Here is a 19,355-nt window from a genome sequence, read left to right as displayed (position 1 = left end):
AAACATTTACCTAGGTTGTGGGATAATTGGAAAAATCATAAACAATGGAACACGAGTGATGAACGTAAAAAACTAGAATTTATTTAGAGTGGTTTGGTAGAGTTTTGGCTATTTATCAGTGTATTTTCGTTCCCCTAAAGTTGTGTTAAGAGCTGCTATTTATAGGCTTAAATTAGGGTTCAGAGTTGAAATTTGAATTAATGAAATATGGCAGAGACTAAATAGGATTTTTTTACCTTTTTAATCTAAATAAAAAGGCTAGGTTTCGGGTTAAATGCATCATTGGTCACTAAACTTATATGTTTGTCTCAAAATGGTCATTCAACTTTAATTCGTCTCAATAAAATCACTGAACTTTCAGTTTTGTCTCAAATAGGTTATTGCGATTGTAAATAGTTAAAATGCATTAGAATGATGTCATGACTGACACATGAACATATGTTAACTCAGATGTCTAATCGAAACGATACATAGCAGCCACATGTTGGTTGTTTTTATGAAAAAAAAAACTAAATTTTGTTTTTCCCCATAAAATTAACGGACATGTGGCTGCCAGATGGCGTATAAATAGATGTCATGTGTCGTTTCGATAAGATATGTGAGTTGACTCATGTTGATGTATCACTCATGTCATCATTCCGATCCTTTTTAATCACTAAAATCGACAGAGTGACCTAACTGAGATAAAACTTAAAGTTGTGTGATTTTATTGAGACAACTTGAAGTTGAGTGATCATTTTGAGATAACCATATAAGTTCAGTGACTAACGACGCATTTAATCCGATTTTTTAGTCAGAATTAATACATTGGAGACCCTCTAAACTTACCTAGAAAAATAAATTGACCCCTAAATTTCAAAATTGTTTTGTCACCCTAACAAACTTACTTAAAATTTCTCGTTAACCTCCTAAGTCTAAGTGGTAGAATAAAAAGATGCTTGGACAAGTTAAAATGTGTATCACTTTAAGTAAATTCAGAGAGCAGGATGTTAATTTAAGTAAGTTTAGGATCTAATAAGTTATTTTAAGCAAGTTTAGTAAGCTAATGAGATACTTTTAAAATTCAGAGATCCAATCTATTTTTCTGACTAAGTGCCTATTTAGTTCATTTTTTCGGAGCTAATTTTTACTTTTTAATTCTAAACATGAGATAAAAAGTGTTTGGTAAAATTTCGAAACAACTGATTTTAGTAGAAAAATCAACTAATATCTACTACCTATTAGCAAACACCAAACAGGAACATGTGAACCAAACCGTCCAAAGTTCAGAGGACCCATATTATATTAAGCTTTATTTGAATATGCATTTGAGTTTAATAATCTTCAAAATCCGTGCACATCATATATTGTTATCCGTTTTGTTCACATAGATTTTAATGACTATGTAGTATTTGGTCATTCACTGTTAGATCTATGTTTATTAGAATTTTAAGGTAAAGATTGAAAGCATCTTACAGCTTAGATTTAATAAGTCTAGATTTAATGGTTAATGATCAAATTCATTTGGTTAATTTGGTCATTAAGGTGAATGTCAACATTCATATTATTGGTTATAGCAAAAAGAAAAGAAACAGTTAAATTCCATTTCAACAATCAAGATGCCAACAAAGTTCCTTTTTATGGGCTTACAAGTGGGCTGGTATATACTCGAACTCAGCCCAATAAAAACCATAACAAAGTAACATTATTTTTATATTTGGGCCAGGATGTTGAGCCCAATACTTAACAAAAAGCCCACTGAAACAGCAACAACGGCCCAACCTCTGTTATTTTCGACTTTCGTTGATTTCTAGTCTAAACACTGGCCTTCTTCCGAAGCTTGACGAAACCACCTGTTCTTCCTCCATGGTTTCCGTGTCTTGATCTCTCTGCAACTCATTGCTTTTCGCTCCCTCGAATAATTTGAATTTTCGTTTTAATACTAATTTTCTGTCCACCGTCTTCCATTTCAATAGTTCTCGTTAGATCTCAACTTTACTTCTTTTTATTTATTTCCTCTCTTCATTTCTTGCTATGATCTGAATTGAATCTCAGAACAGTTAAGAAGAAATGGAGTGGGCAACGATACAGCATCTGGATCTACGGCATGTAGGTCGAGCTGTTACTAAACCATTGCAGCCTCATGCTGCTTCCTTCCATCCAACCCAGGCTCTCATTGCTGCCGCGATCGGCACCTACATAATTGGTATGAATTTTCACTTATTTAGTCAGTTCTCAGATTGATTTGGATTTGGAGTAGTGAGCTATATGTATCATATTATCTTTTGATAATTTATTTATTTACTTTTGTGTAAATGTGCAGAATTTGATGCATTGACTGGAAGCAAGCTGTCTAGTATTGATATTGGAGCACCTGTTGTGCGCATGTCTTATAGCCCTACTAGTGGCCATTCAGTAGTTGCTATTCTAGAGGTTGGTGTCATATCTTGCCCTTTTGGTTTGTGGTTTAGATGTTGTATATTCAGTTTTTATTTTTTCTTGTTATTATTATGTTCGTAAAGTGTATGTAATTTTGTTTCTTGAGATTTTCAAGAGGACAAAGTTTTAATTGTTGTTCTCTTTGAAGCCTTACAACTGCATTTGCTATTCTCTTCTGTCCTTGAATTTTGCGATTATAATTGTACCGAGTTGTTGTACTTCTGGCTTTTGGTTTTCCTGTATTTCCCTAATGTTGTTCTTTACAATTCAATTTATGTTCTTTTCAGTATAAGATAATGACACGGTATATTCCTATAAAGTATCTATTTTTTATATGCCTAATTGCATATTATGCTAAGAATAAGTGGAATGCTTATATAAGCATTATGCTCTGTTGATCCTGTAGGATTGTACGATTAGGTCCTGTGATTTTGACACTGAGCAAACTTGCGTCTTGCATTCACCTGAAAAGAGAATGGAACAAATATCTACTGAGACAGAAGTCCATCTTGCTTTGACTCCTCTCCAACCTGTTGTTTTCTTTGGTTTCCATCGCAGGATGAGTGTAACTGGTTGGTTGGTTTGTTTCTTCTTCAGTAATACTAATAATGTTCACTATTTTTTCATGTTATCTGGTTTATACACGCTCTTTGAAATTTTAATTGCATATCAGAGTTACAACATATTGTATGTATTGATTTACTATTTCTAATTGCTGTTTGAACCCTGAATTTTTTTGTATGAAGTTGTTGGAACTGTTGAAGGGGGAAGAGCACCAACAAAAATAAAGACAGACTTGAAAAAGCCTATTGTAAATCTTGCTTGTCATCCGCGCCTCCCTGTCCTGGTAACAATGTCATTTGCTCTCAATTGTTAATAACTCATGTTAGGGTTGCACTTGCCTCTAGATTGTTGTGTTGTAATGATGAATAGTGACCTATCTACCCACACAGGGGTTGCACTACATTATAGATTGATATCTTTTCGTAGTTTTACATTTTACATGTATGTTATGTAAATATTTCATATAAAGTAACATCTCTCCCCCAATTCTGATAGTATATTTGCTTGATAATGTTATTGCACATATGCACAAAAAAAGAAGATGATGAAAACTAGAACAATTTTGCTATGGCAACCTAAATTTATGATGATTTTTTTCTTATGGCTCCACAACTTGTAGATAATATTTTTTTCTTGTATCCTATCTTATTCTTATTTTTGCCTGCTGTAGGGCTCCATTCTAAGGGACTTAATTTACTTATGATCTTCATTTTCAATGAAAAAGGATGGTTGTATAATTATGAATTCATGTTTGACTAGCTAAAGCTAATATTAGATATTAAAACGATTGCGATGATATCCTTCTTATAGCTTCTGGATTGCTGACTGCTAATAGAAAATTCGCCCTGTTCTGATCCATTTTATTCTAAATCATGGCTGCTGGATAGTTTGTCCAACTTTCTTTGCTTTATGTTGAGGAATATCTTTAACAGGCATTTGGTCTAAGCTGTATTATTTCCTTCAGTACGTGGCTTATGCAGATGGTTTGATTCGGGCTTACAACATTCATACCTATGCTGTTGCATACACTTTACAACGTGAGATACTGACGCTCATGATTTTCATACTGAATCTTCAAAAAGGAAATATGTATCCATCTTTTTTTTCTTTGATTTGTATTTCAGTTGATAATACAATCAAACTTATTGGTGCTGGTGCATTTGCTTTTCATCCAACATTGGAATGGATGTTTGTTGGTGATAGGCGTGGTACACTTTTGGCATGGGATGTCTCGGCTGAGAGACCAAGTATGATTGGAATGTAAGTTATTTGGTGTTAATTTTCCCTTATAGCAACAAAAAGATATGTTTGAGGTGGTTCCTGTGAAGATGCACATAGATGTTCCAGTTAAGAAGCAAACTGGTTCAATGCTAATAATTAATTTGCTATTTTTGACAGAATTTCCTATTAAACTGTTTTGTGCAAACTTCTAATCTGCTATGGGCATTTGCTGATTTGTTTAATTTTTTATTATTATATTTGTTATTGTTTAGTAAATGCTATTAGTCAAACTAGGATGTCGAACTAGAAGAACAATGTAAAAAGAACATTAGCACATGGAATAGTGATATTCAGAAATTATATTGGGTATGTGTAGAGTGGGTGAAGTTATGGGGATATTCTTAAATTGGGTGTTTGGCTGATGACGTTAAGGTGGAATCCTTTAAACTTCCCACAAGTTACTTTTATTTTGTTTACTTAAAAGGAATTTTTGTTATCGAAATGTGACAACTATAATTTGCGGCATTTGCGGATCACATATAATCTTAGGAGGGTTTGTGTTGTAGGCCTGGGATCTAGCTATGGAATGAGTTAATTTCTGGTTAGTTTAATTTTCTTATTTATGTTAAGGGCTCATCTAGAGACAACCCTTGATCTCTTGACGTTAAGGGCTCGTTTAGAGAGACCCCTTCGATCTCTTGAAGCTAATTTCTGGAACTAATTGATGGAAAATACTCTGCTGCATCTGCAGATCCTTATTGCTTAAGTTCCAAACATTACAAGTAACTACCTAGGCCACCTTATCCAGATATATCTGCACATAACTTCCTTCTCCCTTTGATACCAGCTAATAACTGCAGATACAGCAAACAAAAACAGATTTCAGATTATGACAGCAAACTAACACATATAACAGACATCACAACATGCACAATAACTGCAAATAACACAACAAATATGATACATAAGACTATTTCTTGAAAGCGAGCTTGTCCTCAAGCGAGAAGATGAGGAGAGTGTTGCGGTAACTGTTCGAATTTGCGCTGATACTCCTCCATAGTCCTGGGTTGCTGTGGTCTAGTTCCTCCAAATTGGTGCCATGAATTCAAAACCAAACTTAGCATTATAGAAAATTTTGAATTCTTTCCAAGTCAACCTAGGTTTGTTTCTTTCCAATTTCAGAAACCATAAACTGTGCATCTTATTTCAAATGTGGTGCAACCATTGCCAAATTTTTAGGAATTCGCTGCAGGAAGAAGTATTCACTGTGGCTAAGCCAAGATAATGGGTCTTTGCTGCCATCGAAACGGTGAAATTCCAGTTTGGTGTTACTGGAAACAAGGTTACCACTTTTTAGGTTGTTTTCCCTTAGCCGGTGATACCAATTTGACAGTGCCAGAACCTTGTTCTCTGGCATCTTGTCTCAATGTGGCCACTTCCCTTGATAAATCATTAAGTTGTTCTGAAAGTTGCTGCTGTTTTTCTTTCTGTGCAGTCTATCTATGTCCCTTTCTTCCCTGTTGTGTGCTCTATCCTCTTGGTGCATGACCATGAAGGCTTCAAACTGTTGCTTTGACACCAAGTTGTCGTAGGCCTAAGATCTAGTTATGGAATGAGCTGATTTCTGGTTAGTTTGAAGTTCGTTTAGATAGAACCCTTTGACTCTTGAAACTAATTTCTGGAAATATTTGATGGAAAATACTCTGCTGCATCTGCAAATTCTTTATTGCTTGAATACCAAACATTACAAGCATTGCCTAGATAGTCTTATCTAGATATAACTGCAAATAGCTGCCTTCTCTCTTTGAGACAAGCTAATAACTGCAGATAACTACCTATTCTTACATCAAAGAGAAACGGATTTCATATTTTGACAACAGACTAACTCATATAATAGACCCCACAACATGCATAATAACATCAAGAAACAGGCATAACAAATATGCCATTTAACAGTTTGTGACCAAGAGGATTTAGGTTTTAATTCTTTAGCTTCTTGATGCAAAAGGTTGAAAAGCTTACACTGCGAAATTTCTATCTTAAGAAATTACTTTTTAGAACATGACTAGAAAACAATGTCATGATATTGGGAAAAAGGACTTTCGACTCTTTTTCTTTCATTTCCCTATATTTTATTTTACTCTTGATTAATGGTTTTCTTTTTCACATTGCAGTACGCAAGTGGGCTCTCAACCAATCACTTCACTTGCTTGGCTGCCAACTTTGCGGTTACTTGTTACAGTCTCCAAGGATGGAGCTCTTCAAGTGTGGAAAACGCGTGTAATGCTGAACCCTAACAGACCTCCAATGCAAGCAAATTTTTTCGAGTCTGCTGGTTGGCTCTTATCTTATTTAGGACTGCTTATGCTTTATTATTGAATGAATTTTGACTTCACAGACTTGTTCCTGCAAGCAAACTACTTGGTACTCTATGGCTTTATCTTGCAGTGTGAATGGTATTAGTGAACCGTAATTTTAGGGAATTTCAGGATTCCTTCAAGACTAAAAAGTATAAATCCTATTATCGACAGAAGATTATTAGAATTTGATGGTGCACTGTAGAAATCTTAATTTCAGTGAAATTACTTGATAGACATGGGATCTAAAGCTTCTTGGCATTAGTATCTAATGGGCCATCACCAATATATCAAAACAAAAGAGGTTTGGTGAAATATTCTGTTACTATATATATTAATTGATTAATAGACATGGTAATTTATTGAAATTTTTAGTGAGAGTTGTGCTTTTCATGCAAAACCAAGATGGTTCTATTCTAAAAATTATATTTAAAGATTCACTTTCAATCGAAATGTGAAGATAAGACCCCAGTAGAGCCTAGATCATTCCAAGATACCTAGATATTGAAACCTATCCTGAACTCATGAATCATACAGCAGCGGCTCAGCAATTAATTTACATAAATTGGAGCATATGAGGACTAGAAACTACTCAAAAACATTCCATACAAGCCCTGCATGAAATATAGTTCATATACTAAATTTCTCTCAGGTTTGTAAGCTTACATTAAAAAATAAAAAAACTTCTACGTTGTCTTTGCATATATTGAAATTTGAATCTTTCTGCTAGGGTAATATGATTCCTCAATCTTTTTCATGAAAGTTTTTTTTTTTGTTAGTGAAATTATTACCACCACCTTAATGATTCTAATATGACTTTTGTGCATTTGAGTTGAAGTCTAATTGCTGAAATCAATTGTGGCTGCTAAATGCGAATTTCATTTGCTCTTGCATGTTTGGCTGTTTATATATTTTCACAAGTATATTCGGGGAATTAGGTTTCTTCTTCTGCCAATTTTATTTATATTATCAAAGTCATTTAGTTCGATTATTTAGCTAGAAAAGATGCAAGACTAATGTTCTTGAAATTAGAAGATGTAATGGAAGAGAGGAAGCTTGCATAGTTGAATGCTGTAGAATTGGCAACCAGCATCTGCAGTATTCGAACTATTTTTTTTATCATACTTACTAGCTGTAACTTATCATGCTTTGCATCGCATAATGTTAACAGAATCCAGAATCCAGAATTTATTGATTTATTTTCTTTATTTTGTGATTTAGGAATTGAATCGATTGACATCCCTCGGATATTATCTCAGAAGGGTGGAGAAGCAGTTTATCCTTTACCTCAGATTAGAGTTTTAGAAGTCCACTCAAAATTGAATTTAGCAGCTCTATTGTTTGCAGTTAAGGGCAATGATCTCTATTGTTTTAGATATGAATTTTTAGTTGATATCAGAATAATTAAAGTGTAGTTTTCCTTTTCATAAAATGACAGAATATGGCAAGAGGTGACATTTTTAAAAATAGGGCTTCATATACAAGGGAAGGAAGGAAACAACTCTTTGCAGTTTTGCAAAGTGCCAGGGGGTCATCAGGTGATTATTATCTAAATTTGGATGACTCTGAAACTCTGTTTCATCGTCTTTTCTCTACTTTGTTCTGTCAATGTATGTAATTGTTTCCATTTTCAGATAATTGATTTTGATTCGGCCAATGATTTTTGGTATCACAATCCATTCTCTTTTTCAACTTTTGTTGTGTTATATGAATCTTGTCAATACCAATGGTGTAAGATAGGGGAGAAACCTGTGTCTATATGCAATTGCTTTTTGAGTTTGGCCTTGTAAAATTCAGGATTTAATTGACATTTTGGAATGCAAGATTCAGGTTTCAAATGTGTTTTGGTTTGAGACTAAAACTTTTGCATTGGCATGATATCTTAATACTCATGAAATGCTTTACAGGAATTGTTATGTCTTGCTGTAAAATGTGTTTTTTTTTGCCCCCTAAATTTCTTGTTAGATAGGAGGATACACGCAATGGCTTCTTAAAATTGTAACTAATGGTTGTCACCATTTCTTACGCTTTCACGATAAGCTTCTTAAAATTGTTAGATTCATATGTTTTTCTTCAAGATCTTGTCCTTATGTTATTGAATTTGTATCATGTTCCTTATTGTCTCTGGATTAGACATCTTTATTAAAAAAAACTATATTTGTTTTTGGATTGGATAAGGTTGACAAGGAAAAGGTATTCCTTAATCAATCAGTGGTTGTGGACTCTATAAATGGAGACTAGCTGTAAGTGTTTTTTGGCTTTCAATTGCTGTTTTCGATGGTAAATGAGAAGAGTCTTTGTCCAATTACATTGCTGAAAGATGATTTACAAATTTACTTATTCTTAGTTGGTTCAAATACTGCGTGATAGGGATGAAAAAGCTTGTTTAGCATTTAGCAATGATCTATATTGCTTTAGAGAGAATTTCAAATTGAAAGTGGAAACGCTGTGACATTGACACATCTTATTGGGTAGCTCACACACACAGTTGTAATGAAAAAGATGAACTTTGTTATGTTTTTACTCTTCTGCTGTCAGAACGAGTAGCTGGAACTTTTTTTAAGTATTCTCACCTTGTCTCCATTATGTGATCATGTCTTAAATATTAATTTCTTGCTTTGCTAGTTTTTGTCCATGCTAATGCAATTGTACTCTGCAGCATCTGTTTTGAAAGAAAAGCTTGCATCCTTGGGCTCATCAGGAGTTTTGGCTGATCATCAGCTTCAAGCAAAAATACAAGAGCATCATCTGAAGGGGTAAGTTTTAACTTTTAAATAATACCATACTGCAAGTTAGTGATGGACTGGTGGTGTTAACCACCATTGATCATGCTTGATCATGTTGATGTCAATTGTAATCAGATTAAACCTTTTCAGTGTTTGGGGCTGCAAAAGATTGAAGGACCTTCAATGAATTATAGTTATCAACATATTGCATGGGAGTTGAGAGTTTTGTACTATTAACTGTTCATTTGGCAACATTGCATTATGGCTTGTTCTGATAGAGCTAGTTTCTTTGTTTTTTTTTCTTTTTTTTCTTCTTCTTTTCTTTCTCCACTTCATTTTGTGCATTACTGTTTGAAACTTTTCCTTTCAGTGGCCAAAATCATCTTACATATGCGGACATAGCAAGGAAGGCATTCCTTTACAGTGTATGTTACCTTCACTTTATATTGGCATTCTTATCTTGTACGTGTCTTCATACTCTTTACGTTCAAAATGGTTTACTGGAATTTACAAAATGCTAGATTTTAGCCCATGGTTAGTGCATTGCTTGTTTACTTCATCACATTCTCTTTTCACTTTTTCATATTTTCTATAATAAGATGTTTGATTTTTCATAAGCTTTATCTGTCTTGATAAAGATGCGTATATAACTTTGATCAATCTGATCTTGCAGATTATGCTTTGGCTTATTTTTAATTGTTATTAGATGTACGTTCACAGTCATTTTGTGGCTCAAAGTGAACGGTGATAATGTGTGAGCTGAGCAGCCATTATCTGTACATTTTGTTTGAATTAATGAAAACTTACCTCCCTCTATTTAGACAAGGCGTAATGTGCACTAAGGCGCAGTAAAGAAAAATAATATATAGAATCATAAATAACAGGAATTAACATTTCTAAAATGCAACAAATACTCAAATATTAAATCATATTCAATTGTCCATAATTTTAATCATAAGATGCATGAAATAAATTCCAAATTAACTACCAACTCTTCCATAATCTTGATTCATAATAAATTTCTGAATCTAAAGACTAAAGTTCAACCAAATCTTAAGTTAATTAACTAATAGTCTAGTAACTGCTTTTTATTAAGACTAAAGTCTCCATTTGCAATATTTCTGAACTCTGGAGCAGCATTTTTTGTGTTGTTCTTTGCGATGTTTCTGCGGTCGAAATCTTCTTTCCTTTTTTATTTATTTATTTTTATTCTAATATGATTTCAGCTGTCATGTAGATAGGAAAAGGTTGAGACTAAAACGTCCTATTTTTAATTTGGAACTCTAAACAACAGTGTAGCTTCTAAATTTGCGCCTAGGCACGCCTCCGGCAATGCACTAGGCTCAGAAAGGCGCACGCCTGACTTTTGGCTTCTCAGACGACATGCTTGGAGCCTAGATTCTTTTGTGCTGAGGCATGCCTTGGATAATTACGGCATCTACCTAAATTGACTTATAAAGCAACTTGGTTCAGATTGACCCAAGTCTTAATCTTTGAATTGAGTGCCAATCAAGTCTGATTTCTGTGCCTGCTAGCTGTGGTCTGTTCGAGTTTTCTATTTGTGCATGAGAACCTCTGTCCTATTTGAATTTTGATGCTGATGCAATGCAAACTAAAGATTCATTATACTTGTAAAAAGCAGATGATTGAATTTCAAGGGTATATTTTAGTCATCTTCCTTTGAATTTCAGGGTTTTTCGTATATACTTAATATTATATGTAGTAAGAAGTTCATTTATAATAGAACTTACAATGTAATCAACAATATCAGCTGAAAAAATTCATCGCATAATTATTAAATTATTAATATAATGTATGGGTGTAATATAATTAGTTGATTTATATATTAAACTAAATTATGTGTCTTCTCTTTTTCAAATAAAAAATATCATTTTTCATATTTAATAAATGAAATAAGTTTTTATTTCATAGTACTTAAAAAAAGTATAAACTTTATTCACTTATGCTACTGGGAAATTAGATTATATATTTTAAAGAGTATCCCAACTATTTTTATTATATTATATACGGTTTAAAGCTAATAAAAAGTTCTGTTTTCTGGCTCACTACGTTTTGGTTCTAGTCAATAAAATTTGGTTCAGTTTTCGGTTCCAAATATTAACAAATCTCCAGAATTTTACCTAATGAAACTGAATGAAATAATTTGGTCTGCTTCTAAAGAAAAAAAGTGAACTATACAATACAGTTCTGGATTTGTTTTTTTGTCTTGGGTTATTCAGTATAGTTCAGACTCTCCATGGTAATGAGAGCAGAACTTATAACAGTTAAATAAATTTGTATTGCTGTTCAATAAACTGCTATTCTGAACTCTTAATCTAACTGTTGGTGTTCTTTATTCCAAGACGAATATATAACTGTAGAATCGATATATCCTAGTGACTCTTGCAAAGTCCTCCCTCCTTTCTTCTTTCCTTCTCTGTAAAAAAGAAAGAAAAAAAAGACAAAAATCTTGTTTGAGCTTAATTTGTATATATTTAATTTCACTATCAGTTAATTACTACCATGGATTCAGCGATATTAAAGTAAATCATAAAGGGAAAGAAAATACTAAAATGAATGAATGACATGATAAGCTTTTTTGTTAGACACCTAGAATATCTTTAATGGAAATATGGAATTAATGTATTTTGAGTTAAATAGTAAAGTAAAATCCAATTACTATTGATGTGTTTATTTATGTTTGTTTGGCTCATGCTATCCATCAGTTGCACTTTTTGGAATCTCCTGTTTTCTGATGTTAATTCTCCAACTTTGTAATATGAACTCGTGAAATTTGTGTGGTTTTCATAGCATTTCATGGAAGGCCTTGCCAAAAGTGCCCCTATTTCCCGTCTGCCGCTCATTGCTATTTTGGATACAAAGCATCATCTGAAGGACATGCCTCCTTGCCTGGTATTTACGCAAACTTTTAAATTGATCTTCATTTTGCTTTTGGTTAAGTTGCATTTGACACTACTGGTTTCTTCGGCAGCCATTTCATTTGGAGCTAAATTTCTTCAATAAAGAGAACAGAGTACTTCATTATCCTGTTAGGGCATTCTATGTTGACGGAGTGAATCTCATGGGATATAATCTCTGCTCTGGAGTGGACAACATTTATAAGAGACTTTATAATTCGGTAATGTCAACATGGATGATGTTTTCTTTTTTAATCATGCTGCAATCTGCTTTCTGATGAATTTTAGAGAAAATTTCAGTTAAGTGATTTTAATTCTTACGAGGCCATTTGCATGTTTTGAGCTGATAAAAGCTTGATTCTTGCTTTCAGATTCCTGGAAATGTGGAATTCCACCCGAAGCACATTGTATATAGTAAAAAGCAGCGTCTATTTCTCGTCATCTATGAATTCAGTGGCTCTACTAATGAAGTTGTCCTTTATTGGGAAAATACTGATTCTCACCCAGCCAACATTAAGGGAAACACAGTCAAAGGTAGCTCCATGTTAATTATGTATAAATAGTGACAACTAATTATTATGTGCATGCATACAGACTGATTTTTACTATTACATGTTTTACTCTGTGATATTTCTAGGCCGAGATGCAGCATTTGTTGGCCCTAGTGAAAATCAGTTTGCATTTCTTGATGAAGACAAAACTGGTCTGGGTCTGTACATTCTGCCTGGAGGAGCTCCAAAAGAAGGTGGTGAAAAAAATTTATTAGTTGATGAAAATCAATCGGTGGAAACAAACTCTGGCTCTCTTCGTGGTCCAGTGCAGTTTATGTTTGAAAGTGAAGTTGATCGTATCTTCTCGACACCATTAGGTGCTTGATGAATTAAAAATTGTCATCTGTTATTTTTTATCCATTAACAGTACAATTTGCTAATTGAAAACTCATTGGCTGCAGAGTCAACTTTGATGTTTGCTATTCATGGGAATCAGATTGGTTTTGCCAAATTGATTCAGGGATATCGCCTTTCAACTTCAGGAGGTCATTACATACCGACAAAAGGTGAAGGAAAAAAGTCAATCAAGTTGAAAATTGATGAGATTGTACTCCAGGTAAATGAGTTAATTTTCCATTCTAGTTGTAAAATAGTCCTATAAAAAGATCAGGAAAAATAAAGAGCTGAGATGGGATAGTTGATTGAGAAGCAACTTCCTATTACCACTTCTCAACAAGATGAGAACAATTTGTTTTTCTTCTTATGTATGCCTCTTGATTCTGAGGCTTAGAGCTTTCTATCTACTACAAACAAAGTCTTATTTCTAGATTTGCTGGACACTGATAACTAGTCTTATCCCCATGCACTATCTTATGAGTTCAAGTAGCCTGACAATCAATTTCCAAACAATAATCATCATGACAAATATCATAATGTTCATTTGCATGTATCTTGAACCCATTGGCTGAAACCATATACTTTTAATATCTCTAGGTGCACTGGCAAGAAACTCTTCGGGGCTATGTTGCAGGAGTGCTAACCACTCAGAGGGTGCTTATGGTGTCAGCAGATCTTGATATACTGGCGAGCAGTTCTACAAAATTTGATAAAGGACTTCCATCAATATCCTGACACAAGTTTAGCTTGAAGCTTATTTTTTGCTATTAATATATAACACATGACGAAATTAAAGTTATTGAATTTGGTTAAGCACTTAACTTAGGTGCACTATAGATCCCTTTTATGGCTTGGGCCTGCGCTTCTTTTTTCTACTGCTACTTCAGTCAGCATGCTTGGCTGGGATGGAACAGTGAGGACCATTCTCTCTGTTAGTATGCCTTATGCAGGTATTAGTTTATTTTTCTACTTTAGTTTGGCCATAGTCAGATATTTTTCGTCCTGATGGTTTCACTACCTAAATAATTTGTAGTCAGTTGCAGCTTTATACTATAGTTTTATGGGTGATCTCTTTCCTTGCAGTTTTGATTGGTGCTTTGAATGATCGGTTGCTGTTTGCTAACCCAACTGAGATCAATCCAAGACAAAAAAAGGGGGTGGAGATTAGGAGCTGTCTTGTTGGACTCCTCGAACCTCTACTTATTGGATTTGCTACAATGCAACAAATATTTGAGCAGAAGCTTGACATTTCTGAAGTACTGTACCAAATAACATCAAGGTATTTTGCCTAAAGCACATACTCTATTTGTGTCAAATGCAATTCAGTCTCATAATTAATAAAAAGAAAAATCTTAGAATGCGTGTACCCTTTGGGAATCTTTTGATTCATACTAATGTTGCATCAAGCATCAGCTTTTCAGCAAGTCTTGGTAATGTCAGAATTGACATGTCCTGTATTTTATATTTTCAGGTTTGACAGTTTGCGCATAACTCCAAGATCTCTTAACATTCTTTCTAGAGGTCCTCCTGTGTGTGGAGATCTTGCAGTTTCATTATCCCAAGCAGGTCCACAGTTCACTCAGGTGAGACTATGGTACTCTACATATTTTATGTTTTATCTACATAATATCTGATCAAGTTATGTGATTAATGTAGGTGTTACGAGGCATCTATGCAATGAAAGCTCTCCGTTTTTCTACTGCTTTATCTGTTTTGAAGGATGAATTCTTGCGTTCTCGAGATTATCCAAAGTGTCCTCCAACCTCTCAGCTGTTCCACCGTTTTCGACAGTTGGGATATACTTGTATCAAGTAAGCAGATGCATTTTTTCTGGCATGTGTTTGCTTTATGTGTGTATTTGGGCAAGTAATCTCTCACGTGCTTTGATTGATTTTTTTTTTTAAGCAGGAGAAGGTAGAAAGCTAAGTTAATATCATTATTGTATATTCTTTTTCTATGCTTGACCGTTAATAGTAATCTTTCTACATTGTTAGACGGTAGGTTGGATTATTTACTTGTTATAGAATGTGGAAGAGGGCATTTTCTTTCACATGAACATGCCAGATATCATGCTTGGTATTGAAGGCCCATGCTGTTAATGAGCATGCCAGATACCATGCTTAGTATTAATTATTAAAGATCCATGTTGTTTATGGGTTTTAATGCATATTTACTTGGTCATCCATCAATCTTTTACTTGCACCAGAATGAAGTTCTATTGTATGACAGATCAAATGTTTGTTGTAAAATTTAATTCTTGGACTAATCATGCAAACTCATTACACAATAGGCCTATTGGACTTAATTTGTTGAAATATTCATTTTCTCCTTAACCTTTTTAATTTCAGTGTTTCACTGTCGTAAGAAGCGCTGGCAACAATTAAAAAAAATTACTATGATATGCATTATAAGCCTATATCTGTTTAACCATGTTTAAGTTACAATCTTAAAGCAACATAAAATTGGACATGTACAATAGAAGATATTTATATTCTCATTGTGTAATATATATTAATAATGTCGTTTATTCATGAGTGCATATCCACTTTGAATGACTTGGTTTCTTGCTTTAGTGGCTTATAAATTTGAATTGCAGGTATGGCCAGTTTGATAGTGCAAAAGAAACTTTTGAAGTTATAGCAGACTATGAAAGTATGCTTGATCTGTTCATATGCCATCTTAACCCTAGTGCCATGCGGCGTCTTGCTCAGAAATTGGAAGAGGAAGGTGCAGATCCAGAGATGAGGCGATATTGTGAAAGGATCTTAAGAGCTCGTTCTACAGGATGGACACAAGGAATTTTCGCGAACTTTGCTGCTGAGAGTATGGTTCCCAAGGGACCAGAATGGGGTGGTGCGAACTGGGAAATTAAAACCCCTACCAATTTGAAGAGTATACCTCAATGGGAGCTGGCTGCAGAAGTGATGCCATACATGAAAACTGATGATGGGACCATTCCAGCAACCATTGCGGATCATATTGGTGTTTACCTGGGAGCAATTAAAGGAAGAGGCAACGTTGTCGAAGTAAGGGAGGATAGTTTGGTCAAAGCTTTTAAGTCTACAGGTGATAATAAACCAAATGGGTTTGCAAATGTTTTAGCTCAATCTTTACCAAGCGAGTCAAAGGGACTGGCTGATGGTAGCATAAAGGGGGGTTCCTTGATGGGTCTAGAAACTCTCATGAAACAAAATGCAGGTTCATCTACTGCAAATGAACAAGCTAAAGCACAAGAAGAATTCAAGAAAACATTGTACGGTGCTACTGATGGTAGCAGCAGTGATGAGGAAGGGACATCAAAAACCAAAAAGCTACAGATCAGAATACGAGACAAACCTGCATCTGCTACAGTAGATGTCAATAAGATAAAAGAAGCAACTAAGATATTTAAACTTGGTGAGGGGTTAGGCCCACCTATGCGAACGAAGTCATTAACCAGCTCACAGGACCTTAGCCAGATTTTATCTCAAACTCCTGCTGCCGGTACAAATACATCAGGTGCCTCTGCAGTTTCTCCTGCTCCTGCTGATTTGTTTGGAACTGATACATTGACGCCATCAGCACCATTTTCACAACCAGGTCCTACAGTTGCAGGTATGGGGGTTACAGCTGGACCTATTCCGGAAGATTTTTTCCAAAATACTATACCATCTTTCCAAGTTGCAGCTACATTGCCCCCTCCCGGAACATATCTTGCAAAAATGGACCAAACCTCTAGGCAAGTTGAAGGTGGAAAGGTAATCCCTAATCCAGTTGCTTCTGTGCCTGACATCGGTTTTCCTGATGGTGGTGTCCCTCAACAAGCCCCTCAGCAAAATGTTTCCCTAGATTCTTTTGGACTGCCTGATGGTGGTGTCCCACCACAGGCCCCAGCTCAGACTGTTGTCCCACCTCATGTCCCAGGTCAATTCCCACCCCAGCCTCATCAAGCACCTGTTTCTTCACAACCACTTGATCTCAGTGTCCTTGGAGTTGCAGATTCTGGAAAACCTCCTGGACAAGCTGCTGCTCCACCATCGGTGCGACCTGGACAGGTGAGACTCCTATTGAATAGCGATTCATCATTTTCTTTTATGTTTTCTTATACCTTTTTCACTTCGAATAACTCATATTAGTGATTCTTTTATAGGTATTTCAGATTTTTTAATAGAAATATATACCATGAATAGGCATGTTTGGGAACTCGCTGACCTTTTTCACTTCTCTGTCCTTGTTTGTCACTTGGCCTGTAATAGGTTCCTAGAGGAGCAGCTGCTTCAATATGTTTCAAAGTTGGACTTGCTCACCTTGAGCAGAATCAACTTCCTGATGCATTATCATGTTTTGATGAATCTTTCCTGGCACTAGCCAAGGATCATTCTCGTGGAGCTGACGTTAAAGCCCAAGCAACCATTTGTGCTCAATACAAGATTGCAGTTACTTTGCTTCAGGTGCTATAAATACTTCTTATACATGTCTATCAAAATACGTGAAACTTCCTATTCTATCTGCTAACTTTTTCAGATATTTAAATTATGAATCTCATCTAAAGCTGACATAAAGAGTTCCCAACTGACTAAAGTTTTTTAAACCATTTGGACAGGAAATTTCTAGGCTGCAAAGGGTACAAGGCCCTAGTGCACTCAGTGCAAAAGACGAGATGGCAAGACTGTCACGACATCTAGGCTCATTACCACTTCTGGCAAAACATAGAATAAATTGTATCCGAACAGCCATTAAACGTAACATGGAAGTGCAGAATTTTGCTTATAGCAAGCAGATGCTTGAGCTTCTTCTGTCCAAAGCTCCTCCAAGTAAGCAAGATGAATTGAGAAGCCTGGTTGATATGTGTGTCCAGAGGGGTTTAACCAACAAGTCCATTGATCCTATGGAAGATCCTTCTCAATTCTGTGGTGCTACGCTCAGCCGTCTTTCAACCATTGGATATGATGTTTGTGATCTCTGTGGAGCCAAATTTTCTGCGCTCTCAGCTCCGGGATGCATCATCTGTGGTATGGGAAGTATTAAAAGATCCGATGCAATTGCAGGGCCTGCAAGTTCTTCTCCGTTTGGCTGAGGTTTTAGGCAAGTAGATGTTCTGGTTGTTCCACTCCAGAAAGAGAAAGCTCACCAGATTCGGTCTCAAATGCTCCCCTGTATTGGTCGAAATGAATATGCTGCTGGGGAAATGCTCTTTGGGGACTGCAAAAGCCACACTTGATTGCGGATATGATACGACAAATCATTTTCAGTATATATTTTGTATCATCGATTTATTTGTATTAGAGGTTTGATTCTTTCGCTATTTTTGTCTTATTTGTGTTTTTTTATAGAATCGGCAGCTCCATTGTTTATTGCCATTCTATACCTCGCATTTATGTGTCAGTCTGTCATCAATGTTTGTAACCAATTTGCAATTTTGTAGAAAAAGATGTAATCTATGTGGTTCGTAGTGATGAGGTTTGATTATGAAATTGTGAAGTGCCTATCCTATCCTATTTATTTTCTCAAGTATAGTTGTTTTCCTTGGCAATAATTGCATTTGCTGAGTAGTGGATAATATTATCCTTGGCCTAGTGGTACTAATTTCTACTAGTAGCATTTAATCACCATGATTTTTTGTAATTCCAAGATTAGTGGAGATTAATTGGATCTATGGGTAAGAGTTGGAGTGTGCTTCCCAATGACCATTTCTCCTCATCCTTCTGTCGTTTATTGATTTCGTTACTATGAATACCTGAACAAGTGGATTTTATATAGAGGATCGGGATCTCTCAAGGACACCCATGCAATGGTTGATTCGTGTCTCGTATATAGGGTCGCAAATGGGATATAGATTTCCGGTTTCTGTTGAGGATTTGCTCCATCGGGGATGGGATTCTCTGTTAGTGGAGCGGGATGGAGGGCAAATTATTAGAAGCACCGGGTTCTCCATGTCAAATGGAGGACCTTCCATACATATTTTGACACGTGTAACATGGACCCACACATGTTATAAGAGGTCCCACTATTTTAATTATTACGTGGGGTCACAATATACGTGTCCAAATGTGAATTAGGGGGTCTTCCGAGTGACATGGAAGACCCGGTGTTTAATATAAGAACTCGGGATGGAGAGTGTTTTCTCTCTTACAGAAGTGGATGGGAAAAGGTATCCCTATCCAATAGGGATATGGTACCTGTACTTGATATTCTTCCAAAGAGATTTTTGCGGATTTTCTAATTAATTTTTCGTTTAATATTTATTTTATTTTTTTTATATCTTTTCTATGATTATTTTTAAAA

The 19,355-nt window shown here is 35.2% G+C and overlaps 1 protein-coding gene across 1 annotated transcript; it reads left to right on the top strand.

The window, feature by feature from the left end:
• The first annotated feature begins 1,802 nt into the window (after positions 1 to 1,802).
• On the top strand, positions 1,803 to 18,544 carry LOC136230117 (uncharacterized). The gene is made up of 24 exons (XM_066019056.1): positions 1,803 to 2,185; positions 2,303 to 2,412; positions 2,825 to 2,990; positions 3,165 to 3,265; positions 3,947 to 4,019; positions 4,107 to 4,242; positions 6,378 to 6,538; positions 7,782 to 7,906; positions 7,999 to 8,098; positions 9,220 to 9,316; positions 9,657 to 9,711; positions 12,098 to 12,199; positions 12,279 to 12,425; positions 12,576 to 12,738; positions 12,842 to 13,072; positions 13,157 to 13,311; positions 13,689 to 13,817; positions 13,924 to 14,041; positions 14,175 to 14,370; positions 14,563 to 14,674; positions 14,748 to 14,902; positions 15,688 to 17,125; positions 17,327 to 17,521; positions 17,674 to 18,544. Exons 1-24 carry the CDS (start codon positions 2,050 to 2,052, stop codon positions 18,145 to 18,147), a joined length of 4,875 nt encoding a protein of 1,624 aa, XP_065875128.1. The 5' UTR covers positions 1,803 to 2,049; the 3' UTR covers positions 18,148 to 18,544.
• The last annotated feature ends 811 nt before the right edge of the window (positions 18,545 to 19,355 follow it).

Source organism: Euphorbia lathyris, chromosome 5, assembly GCF_963576675.1.
Source record: "Euphorbia lathyris chromosome 5, ddEupLath1.1, whole genome shotgun sequence".
Classification (NCBI taxonomy): domain Eukaryota; kingdom Viridiplantae; phylum Streptophyta; class Magnoliopsida; order Malpighiales; family Euphorbiaceae; genus Euphorbia; species Euphorbia lathyris.
Note: the sequence above shows the minus strand (reverse complement) of the source record. Positions and strands in the feature narration are given on the sequence as shown.